The sequence below is a fragment of the Zalophus californianus genome, chromosome 10 (assembly GCF_009762305.2).
Source record: "Zalophus californianus isolate mZalCal1 chromosome 10, mZalCal1.pri.v2, whole genome shotgun sequence".
In the NCBI taxonomy this organism is placed as follows: domain Eukaryota; kingdom Metazoa; phylum Chordata; class Mammalia; order Carnivora; family Otariidae; genus Zalophus; species Zalophus californianus.
This window is the reverse complement of record NC_045604.1, coordinates 91316276-91328473: the sequence shown is the minus strand read 5'-3', so window position 1 is coordinate 91328473 and position 12198 is coordinate 91316276. Positions and strand designations below refer to the sequence as shown.

Sequence of the window (12198 nt, the reverse complement as noted above, 5' to 3'; positions counted from 1 at the left end):
TTAGTGCCATTGTATTACCTGTAAGGTGACTGTTAACTGTCTGTTGTCTGTGTTCGTTTCTGCTCTTTGCTGCTTTTAGGTTCTCTCTTTGCTTAGAGGACCCCTCTCAATATTTCTTGGAGGGCTGGTTTCGTGTTTGCAAATTCCTTTAGTTTTTGTTTGTTCTGGAAGCTTTTTATCTCTCCTTCTATTTTCAATGATAGCCTAGCTGGATATAGTATTCTTGGCTGCATATTTTTCTCGTTTAGTGCTCTGAAGATATCTTGCCAGTCCTTTCTGGCCTGCCAGGTCTCTGTGGATAGGTCTGTTGCCAATCTAATGTTTCTACCATTGTAGGTTACATATCTCTTCTCCCGAGCTGCTTTCAGGATTTTCTCTTTGTCTCTGAGACTCGTAAGTTTTACTATTAGATGTCGGGGTGTTGACCTATTTTTATTGATTTTGAGAGGGGTTCTCTGTGCCTCCTGGATTTCAATGCCTGTTTCCTTCCTCACATTAGGGAAGTTCTCTGCTATAATTTGCTCCAATATACCTTCTGCCCCTCTTTCTCTCTCTTCTTCTTCTGGGATCCCAATTATTCTAATGTTGTTTCGTCTTATCGTATCACTTATCTCTCGAATTCTGCCCTCGTGATCCTGTAGTTGTTTCTCTCTCTTTTTCTCAGCCTCTTTATTTTCCATCATTTGGTCTTCTATATCGCTGATTCTCTCTTCTGCCTCATTTATCCTAGCATTTAGTGCCCCCATTTTTGATTGCACCTCATCAATAGCCTTTTTGATTTCGATTTGGTTAGATTTTAGTTCTTTTATTTCTCCAGAAAGGGTTTCTCTAATAACTTCCACGCTTTTTTCAAGCCCAGCTAGTATCTTTAAAGTCATGATTCTGAACTCTAGGTCCGACATCGTACTAATGTCCGTATTGAGTAGGTCCCTGGCTGACGGTACTACCTCTTGTTCTTTTTGCTGAGGTGATTTCTTTCGTCTTGTCATTTTGTCCAGAGGAGAATAGATGAATGAGAGAACAAAAGGCTAACAGTTTTACAACGTCCCCAGCAAATATACTGTATACAAATTAGAAAAGACCTGAAACCAGGGGAAAAGAAAGGGAAAGAAAGAAAAAAGAAAGAGAAAAAGAAAAAAAAAAAGAAAAAAAGATAAAAACAAAAACAAAACAATTCAAAAAAGGCAGAATATGATCAAATATGATCAGGCTAGTGCATAGATCAGTGCCACACACTAGATTTTGGGCGTATTTTGGTCTGTTAGAAAAAGTGCCTCCTAAAATTTTAAAGGAAGAAAGACATATATGTACAAAATAAGGGTTGATACAATGAAGGGATGGAAGATGACTGTAAAGATGAAAATTATAAAAGATTTTATAAAAGGACTTGGTAAGATAAGTTGTTTGAAAAAAGAAAGAAGATTTAAGGAAAAAAAAAAAAAGGAAAAAGGGAGAGAATGTGATCAGGCAGGAGACTAGAACAAAGCCATACACTAGTGGTTTAGGGTATATTTTGATCTGTTAGAAGAAACTGTACCTCAAAATTTTAAAGAGAGAACAACTTATATATATATGCCAAAAACAAGGATAACTACTATGAAGGGATAAAATATGACTCTAAAAATGGAAAAAAAATAAAAAATGTTTTTTTTTTTTTAAAAAAGGGATTTATAAGATGTTGGTTGAAAAAGGGAAAAAGAGAAATAAAAAAAGTCAACAAAAATTAACTTTGATGAAATAATGAATCATGGTAAAAAAAATGGAATATGTTTTTAAATATAATATTCAAAAATATATTTTAAGACCATACATTTTTTAATCATCTCAATAGATGCAGAAAAGCATTTGATAAAATTCAACATCCACTTATAATAAAGACTCTCAACAAACTGGGCATAGAGGGAACATACTTTAACATAACAAAGGCCATATATGACAAGCCCACAGCTAACATCATATTCAATAGTAAAAAGCTAAAAGCTTTTCCTCTAAGGTCAGGAATAATACAAGGATGCCCACTCTTGCCACTTTTATTTAACACAATTATTAATTAGGTAAGAAAAGGAAATAAAAAGCATCAAAATCAAAAAGGAAAAAAGAAAACAATATTTACAGATGACATATATTAAAAAAAACTATAAAGACTCCCCTAAAAAACTGTTAGAACTAATAAATTCAGTAAAGTTGCAGGACACAAAATCAATTTACAACATCGTTGTGTTTCTATACACTAATAAACTATCAGAAAAAGGTGTGCCTGGGTGGCTCAATCAGTTAAGCATCTGACTCTTGATTTCAGCTCAGGTCATGATCTCAGGATCATGATATTGAGCACTGCATTGGGCTGATGCTGAGCATGGAGTCTTTTGGAGATTCTCTCTCTCCCTCTGCCCCTCCCTCTCTGCTTGTAGTCTCTCTCAAAAAAAAAATAGTGAAATTAAGAGGAAAACACCATTTACAATTACATCAAAAAGAATAAAATACCTAGGAGTAAATTTAACCAAGGAGGTGAAGCACCTGTACACTGAAAACTATATGACATTCATGAAAAGGAGTGAATAAGACACAAATAAGTGGAAAATATTCCATACTGTGGACTGGAAGAATTAATATTGTTAAAATGTCCATACTACCCAAAGCAAACCACAAGTTCAGTGCAATTCCCATCAAAATTCCTATGGCATTTTTCACAGAAATAGAACAAACAATCCTAAAATTTGTATGGAACTGCAGTAGTCCCTGAATAGCCAAAGTAATCTTGAGAAGGTGTAGGTATCAAGCTTCCTTATTTCAAACTATGTTACAAAGCTAGTCACCAAAACAGTATGGTATTGGCATAAAAACAGACACAGATCAATGGAGCAGTATAGAGAGCCTAAAAATAAACCCATGCATATATGGTCAGTTAATTTACAATAAAGGAGAATACACAATAGAGAAAGGATAGTCCCTTCAATAAATAGTGCTGGGAAAACTGGATTACTATCTTACACCGTATACTAAAATTAACTCAAAATGGATTAAAGACGTGAATATATAAGACCTGAAACCACAAAACTCCTGGATGAAAATATAGGCAGTAAGCTCCTTGACCTCAATCTTGGAGATGATTTTGGGGATTTGACACCAAAAACAAAGTCAACAAAAAGCAATGATAGATAGGTGGGGCTACATCAAACAAAAGCTTCACAGCAAAGGAAACAATAAACAAAATGAAAAGTAACCTGCTGAATAGGAGAAAATATTTGCAAATCATGTCTGATAAGGTGTTAATATCCAAAATATATAAAGAACTCATGTAACTCAATAGCAAAAAAATCCAATTTAAAAAATGAGCAAAGGATTTGAATATTTTTTCAAGAGCAGCAGATAGATGGCTAACAAGTACATGAAAAGAGGCTCAACATCACTTATGAGGGAAATATAAATCAGAACCAGAATGAGATATCACCTCACACCTGTTAGAATGACTATTGTCAAAATGCCAAGAAATAACAAGTGTTGGTGAGGATGTGGAGAAGAGGGAACACTTGTGCACTGTTTGTGGAAATTAAATTGGTGCAGCCACTGTGGAGAACAGTATTAAAGTTTCTCAAAAAATTAAAACTACCATATGATTCCACAGTTTCACTTCTGGGTATTTACTTAAAGGAAATGAAAACACAAACTCAAAAAGATATATCCACGGAATATATCCATTGGCACGGAAGAAACCTAAGTGTCCTTTGGTGGACTAATGGATTTAAAACAAATGTGGAGTTGATCTTTCCACCAATCTGGATTGTTTGCCTTGGGATTATCATGTGAATGTGAAATTTCTGCCTTTTTAAAGCTTCTCTGTGGCCTCTTTAATAATAACAGGTTAGCCTTTACCCTAACTCAGTGGTCCTCAAGGTCTGGCCCTCTGACTAGCAGCAGCATCAGCATCACCTGGGAATGTGTTAGAAATGCAAGTTCTCATCAACTAATGAATAGATAAAGAAGATGTGTATATATACAAGGGACTATTATTCAGCCATAAGAACGAAGGAACTTTTGTTTGTGAAAACATGGATGGACCTTAAGTGCATTATGCTAAGTGAAATAAGTTGAAGAAAGACAAATACTGTATAGTCTCACTTATATGTAGAATTTACAAAAAATAAACCCAAATTCATAGATATAAAGAACAGATTGGTGGTTGCCGGAGTCAATGGATGGGGACTGGGCTAAATGAGTGAAGGCAATCAAAAGGTACATATTTCCATTTATAAGATGAATAAGTTATGGGATGTAATGTACAGCCTGATGACTATCATTAATTTTACTGTTTAATATATTTGAAAGTTGCTAAGAGTAGATCATAAAAGTCTTCACAAGAAAAATATTGTAATTATGTATGGTGATAGATGCTAACTAGACATTGTGGTGATCATTTGTGATATATGCAAATATCAAACCATTAGGTTATACATCTGAAACTAATATGTTTTATGTCAACTCTATTTCAAGTTTTAAAAAGAATATATATTTTTAAATAAGATAAATGATTTATAGGATTTAAATGGTCTTATAGTTTGTTTTTTACATGTTACCAAATAGTTGCCCACAAATCTGGACTGTTTGTTACTAGTATTTAAATTTATTGAGGACAAAAGTTAAATATTCCTAATCTTTTTTTTTTAAAAAGATGTATTTATTTATTTTAGAGAGTACACATGCAGGGGGAGGGGAGAAGGGAGACAAGGCAAGCAGACTTCCTGCTGAGTGGGGAGCCCAACAACATGAGTGCAAGCTCAGGACCCCAGGATCATGACCTGAGCCAAAATCAAGACTCAGAGGCTCAACTGACTGAGCCACCCAGACGCCCCAATCTTATGTTTTTCAAAACATCTACACAGTACCTAATCTGGCTCACAAATAAAGTAACAGTCTGATTGTAATGTGAATGTATTAGAATATAGCAAATTATTTATATGTTTTTATTACCAATATAATCCATACCCATTGTAGAAAATTTGTATACAAAAGCAGAAAAGAACAAAAATTAAAAGATAGCTAATCCTACTACCTAGATTTAATTATTGATATTTTCCTAAACTATTCTGTAGGAGATAGTGCTAATTCTTTTGAGTAATCCACAAGCAGGCTGAATTTAAGATACTAATTTAAATATCTTATAATGCTCTCTCACCAAAGCTCAGCTTCTTTTATGTCTTCTGCTTACTCATAGGTTGTTACCCTCCTACCAGAGGAGAGGTTTATATTCATGGATTTGACATCTCAAAGAACGTAATTGAGATTCGAAAAAACTTGGGCTTCTGCCCACAACATGACATGTTGTTTAATGACTTGACACTTTCAGAACACCTTTTTTTCTACTCTGTGGTGAGTCAGAAATGTTTTAAAATTATACAGTAAATTTATCTTTTTTCTTTTGATATATAGACATGTAAAGTTTAACACATTCAGCTAGCACCACAGAATATTTTCCTCATCCCAAAACACTCCCTTATGCTATTCCTTTGTAGTCACCCCTATCCCACCCTGGTAATCACTGGTCGATCCTTAATCACTAATGTCTTGTCTCATTGAGAATACCATATAAATGGAATTATATAGTATGTAACCTTAAAAGATTAGCTACTTAGAGCATAATGCCTTCGAGATCCATCCACACTTGTATGATCATTGGTGTGTTTCTTTTAATTGCTGGGTAGTATTTCATGTTTAGATGTAATACTGTACACCAATTAAAGGACATTTAGGTTGTTTAGTTTGAGTATGAACAAAGCTGTTCTGAATTTCATGTATAAAGTTTTTTGTGTGTAAACATAATTTTTCATTTCTCCCAGAACGAGATTACCAGATCATATTATACATTTTTAACTTTATAAGAAATTGCCAAACTGCTTCCTAGAGTGACTATACCATTTTGCACCCCCACTATCAGTGTAGGAAAATTCCATTTGCTCCATATCCTTTCCAGAATTTGGTATTGTAATATTTTTTAACATATTTTTTTTGAAAGGGAGAGAGAGCACAAGTGGCAGTGGGGGGCAGAAGGAGAGGGAGAGAGAGAATCTCATGCAGACTCCACACTCAGTGCAGAGCTCAACGTGGGGCTCAATCTCATGACCCTGAGATCATGATCTGAGCTGAAATCAAGAGTCAGATGTTTAACCAGCTGAGCCACCAGGGCACCCCTATACTTCTTAACATTTTAACCATTCTAATAGATGTGTAGTGTATATCATCCTGGTTTTAATTTGCATTTCATGAATGGCTAATGGTGTTGATTATCTTTTTGGGCTTATTTCCCATTTTTATACCCTCTTTGATGAAATATTTGTTCATAACTTTTGTCCACTTTTAAAATCTGGGTTGTTCATTTTGTTATTAAATTTTTGAGAGTTCTTTATTCTGGATATATGTCCTTTGTTGGATAATATGCTTTGCAAATATTTTCCCTATTTCTGTAGTTTTTCTTTTCATTTTCTTGGCAATGCTTTTTACAGAGCAAAAGTTTTTAATACTGAAATCCAATTTATCACATTTTTCTTAAAGGATCCTACCTTTGTTGTCTTTTCTAGAACTCTGTGCCTAACCCCAAGACATGAAGATTTATTCTGTATTTTCTTCTAAATCTTTTTATTTTTACATTACACTTAGATCTGTGGTCCATTTTTGGGTTAGTCTTTGCTTAAAGGTGTAAAATGTAGATCTAGTTTCATTGTTTTGCATATTGATCAATAGTTCTAAGACCATTTTTCAAAAATACTGTTCTTTCATCTTTGAATTGCTTTTTGCATTGTCAAAAATCAAATGGTCATATTTCTGTGGACTTACTTATCAACTCTCTTTCATGTGTTATTGATCCACACTGCCCTGATTTGTATAGCTTTATAGTAATTCTTAATATGGGATGATGCTATACATCCAACTATATTCTTTTTCAAAAGTGTTTTACCTATTATAGCTGTTTGGCTCTTCTAGATAAATTTGTGTATTATCTCCTATGTGTCTACAAAAATTCTGTGATTTTGATTGGTATTACATTAAACCTGTATATCACTTTGGAGAAAGTTAACATTGTTACCATGTTGAGATTTCAAATCCTTGATCATGGTAACTCTATTAACTTAAGTCTTTGATATCATCACCATTTTTAGTTTTCACTATACAAGTCCTATATATTCTTTTCATTATTTGGAGCCTTAAAAAGTTTTTGATTTCCAGTTGTTCATTTCTTGTACATAGAAAAATGGTTGATATTTTATGTTAACCTATTGTTCTTTGACCTTACTAAGCTCACTTAATGGGTTTAGGAGGGGTTTTTGTTTTTTTGTTTTTGGTAGATTCCTTGGTTTTGTGCATAGACAATCATATCATTGGAGAATAGGGATAGTTTCTTTGTGCCAATATGTTTGCCTTTTATTTCTTTTTTTGCATGCCACGCCGGCTAGGAACAGCATAACGTTGTGGGCATCCTTGACTTGTTTCTGATATCCGGGGATAGCATTATGTTTTTCACCATTAAAAATTTTTTTGCAGATACCCTTTATCACTGTGAGGAAGTTCCTTTCCTTGTTTTTTTTTTTTAACTTTATTTTAATTCTAGTGTAGTTAACATACAGTGTTGTATTAGTTTCAGGTGTACAACATAGTGATTCAACAATTCTGTATATTAAGGTAGTGCTCATCACAATAAATGTACTCTTAATCTCCTTCACCTGTTTCAGCCATCCCCCGCCCACCCACCCCCACTCTAGTAACCATCTGTTTGTTCTCTATAGTTATTTAAGAGTCTGTTTTTTGGTTTGTCTCTTTTTTCTTTGGTCATTTGTTTCATTTCTTAAATTCCACATATGAATGAAATCATTTCATATTTGTCTTTCTCTGACTGATTTATTTCACTTGGCATTATACCCTCTAGATCCATCCATGGTTTTGCAAATGGCAAGAGTCCATTCTTTTTTATTGCTGAGTAATATTCCAGTGTGTGTGTGTGTGTACGTGTGTGTGATCTTTATGTCATTCAATATTATTTAATGCCCTGCTCATGTGGCTTGTAATATGATCTGCATTCTCTTTCTAATGTAAGCATTTATTGCTATGATTTTTCCTCTTAAGCACTCCTTTGTTGCACCCCATAAATTTTGATACAATTTTTTATATTTTCATTTTTATACAGTTCAAAATATTTTCTACATTCCTTGAGACTTATTCTGTGACTCATCATTTACAAGTATGATCTTTAATGTACAAGTGATGGAAAGTTGCCCTGCTTTCTTTCTGTTAAGCTTAGTTTAATTCTATTTTGGTCAGAGATCATATTGTGTAATTTTAAGTGTTTTAAAATTGCTAGGGTTTTATGACTGAGGATATGGTCTATCTTGGTAACTATTCCATATGCACTTGAGAAGAATATGTTTTCTGCTGTTTGGTTGGAATTTTCTGTAAACATCAATTAGATTCAGTAACTTGATCTTGTTTAGTTCTCCTGTATATTTGCTGATTTCTGGGTAGTTGTTCTGTTACTTAGTGAGGAGTATTTCTGAAATATCCTATTATAGTCATGTATTTTTCTATTCTTCATTTCCATTCTATTCTTCTTTGTTTCCTGTGTTTTAACTTCTATTGTTAGATGTATGCACGTTTAAGATTATTATGTCTCTGTTGAATCACAGATCTGTACTTCTGAAACAAATAACGCAACATATTTTAAGAAAAAAGAAAAAGAAGAAGATAGCAAGAGAGGAAGAATGAAGGGGAGTAAGTCAGAGGGGGAGATGAACCAGGAGAGATGATGGACTCTGAAAAACAAACTGAGGTTTCTAGAGGGGAGGAGGGTAGGGGGATGGGTTAGCCTGGTGATGGGTATTAAAGAGGGCACATTCTGCATGGAGCACTGGGTGTTATGAACAAACAATGAATCATGGAACACTACACCAAAACAAATTATGTAATATATGGTGATTAACATAACAATAAAAAATAAAAAGATTATTATGTCTCATTATTCTCTTATCAACATGTGATGTCCCTCTTTTGTCTCTGGTAATTTTTGTTGTTGTTGTTCTGAAGTCAACTTTATCTGATATTAGTATAACCATTCCAGCTTTCTTTTGATTTGTGTTTTTTTATTAAGTTCAATTAGCCAACATATAGTACATAACTAATTTTTGATGTAGTGTTCAATGATTCATTAGTTGCTATAACACCCAATATTCTGTGTTCTCATGGTATATCTTCTTTAAACACTTTACTTTAAACTAACCTATATCACTAAATTTAAGTGAGCTTCTTGCAGACATTATATTAAAAAGTCATGTTTTCTATACAATCTGAAAATGTCTTTTAATTGATCTGTTTAGATAATTTAGTTTTAATGTAACTACTAGTAAATTTATATTTAAATCTATCCCTTTATTATTCTCACTTTTTTTCTTGGTCCTTTCCAGTTTTATTTTGGGTTATTTATTGTTTTTTTAGTATTCCGTTTCAATTTGTCAATTGTGATTTTTACTATATCTCTTGTATACACTTACAGTGTTTGCTGCAGACATTGCAAAATACAGCCTTAAGCTTTTCACAGTTATTTAGAATCAATATTTTCTGACTTTGTTTGGAATGTAGAAACCTTACCACTTACTTGTAGGTTCTTTATCCTCCTCCTTTTATGCTATAGTTGTCAGATATTACATATATAAATATTGAAAACATCAGACAATGCTATATTTTTCATTTAAAACTACCTAGTATGTTTAAAGAATCATAAGAAAATAATAGTTATTTTACTTACTGTTTCTTTATGATTCATAATGTTTTGGGTTTTATATATTATTTCTTTTCAGTTTGAAAAATACTCTTTATCAGTTCTTTTAGACCAGTACTCCTGGTTACTGTTTCTCTTAGTTTTCCTTCATTTGAAAGTACCTTTAATATATTACCATTTTTCAAGAATATTTTTGCTTGACATAGAAATCCAGGTTAACAGTTCTTTTCCTTCAGCAGTTAAAAATGTTGCTCCACTGAAGGGGAGTAAGTCCGAGGGGGAGATGAACCATGAAAGACGATGGACTCTGAAAAACAAACTGAGGGTTCTAGAGGGGAGGAGCGTGGGGGGATGGGTTAGCCAGGTGATAGGTATTAAAGAGGGCACATTCTGCGTGGAGCACTGGGTGTTATGCACAAACAATGAATCATGGAACCCTACATCAAAAACTAATGATGTAATGTATGGTGATTAACATAACAATAAAAAATTTTTTTAAAAATGTTGCTCCACTGCTTTCTGGACACCATGGTTTCTGATGAGACATACAAAGTCATCTGAATTATTCTCCTATAGATAATATGTCATTTTTCTCCGGGTGCTCTCAAAATTTTTTTGTCTTTCAGCAATTTGGTTAGGATTTGTTTGGTGCAGATTTCTTTGAGTTTATCTGATGGAGTTTAGCCACCTTCTTCAATCTGTAGGTTTCTGTTTTTTTCCAAACCTAGGAAGTTTTCAGTCATTATTTCTTCAAATATTATTTTAGTCATATATTCTTCCTTCTCTCCTTCTGGAACTTCAGTGACATGAATATTAGACATTTTGTTATTGTCCCAAATGTCCCTTGGGCATTGTTTTTTTTAAGATTTTATTTAAATTCCAGTTAGTTAACATACAATATCATATTAGTTTCAGGTGTACAATTTAGTGATTCAACACTTTCATATAGCTGTTCATTTTTTTAAATCATTTATTTCTCTCTTCATATTGGATAATTTTTATTGACCTACTTTCAAGTTCACTGACTCTTTATAATTTTTATTCTACTACTATTGAGTATATCTAATGAGCCTTTTATTTTGGTTATTGAATTTTTTAGTTTTAAGATTTCCATTAATTTCTTTTTCTTTATTTTGATGTACTCCCTACTTTAATTCCAGCATCTGTGCCATCCTAACATTGATATCTGATTGCCTTTTCCTAAGTGAATTGAGATTTTTGTGACTCTTTGTGTGCCAAATTATTTTTGTTTTTAAAAAGTGGATGTTTTCCAAAACAAATTATGTAATATATGGTGATTAACATAACAATAAAAAATTTTTTAAAAAGTGGATGGTTTGGGGGGGCGGAGCAAGATGGCAGAGGAGTAAGAGACCTAGATTTCATCTGGTCTCAGGAATTCAGCTGAATAGGAATCAAACCATTCTGAACACCTACGAACTCAACAGGAGATCAAAGAGGAGAGTAGCAACAACTCTCTGAACAGAGAAGCGACCACTTACTGGAAGGTAGGATGTGCGGAGAAGTGAATCCGAGGCGATATTCGGGAGGATAGACGGCGGGGGAGGGGCCTCCGCTGGCCGCTTCTGGCAAGTGATAGAGCCGCGGAGCACAAAATCGGACCTTTTAGAAGTCGGCTCCGCTGAGGGACGTCACTGCAGTGGCTAAGCAGGGAGTGGTATCCTCCCGGGACAGTGTGGTCTCAGGACCCTTGGGGTCACAGAAAGACCGGGGGTGCCTGAGTGCGCCAGAGCTCCCAGGTATCGGAGCGGGAAAGCCGGCTGCAGAGACAGAGCCGAGGCGTGGGCTCTCAGCTCGGGGTTGCCATAAACTGTGATCCGCGGCCCAGTCGGGCCACTGCTCCTCCAGCAGGGACCCAACAAGCGGAGAGCCGGAGAGACTCCCCTTCCTTCCCGGGGAGGAGTGGCGCGGGAACACACCGCAGGGATCTGCTGGGTTTGGAGACTCCACACAGGGTCGGGTGCCAGAGATAGCAACACTAGGTCACAGGCCGGGTGAGCACGGAGTGCGGCCAGAGACCGGGGACATGGGAGTGACTGCTTTTCTCTGGGGGCGCACTGAGGAGCGGGGCCCCGAGTTCTGAGCTCCCCTGGGTGGAGATTGGGAGGCCACCATTTTTGCCCTGGTCGTCCAAGGCTGTACCGAGAGCTTACAGGGAACAAAAGCTCCTGAGAGCAAACCCAAGCAGCTTGCTTAGCCCGGACCGACAAGGGTGGGGCAATTCAGCCTCCAGCAAAGACATTTGGAAACCACGGCAACAGGCCCCTCCCCCAGAACATCAGCATGAACAGCCAGCAAACCAAGACCAAGTTTACCGATCAAGGAGAACGGGAGAACTCCAGTGCTAGGGGAATACTGCACATAGAATTCATGGCTTTTTTTTACCATGATTCATTAGTTCATCAAAGTTAATTTTTGTT

General features: G+C 35.2%; 1 protein-coding gene across 1 annotated transcript in view; it reads left to right on the top strand.

The window, feature by feature from the left end:
- LOC113932540 (ATP-binding cassette sub-family A member 3-like) overlaps positions 1-12198 on the top strand; it is a 256540-nt gene that overhangs the window by 84163 nt on the left and 160179 nt on the right. The window contains 1 exon segment of the mRNA XM_035722222.1: positions 5239-5396. Within this exon segment, the coding sequence (XP_035578115.1) occupies positions 5239-5396 (158 nt within the window).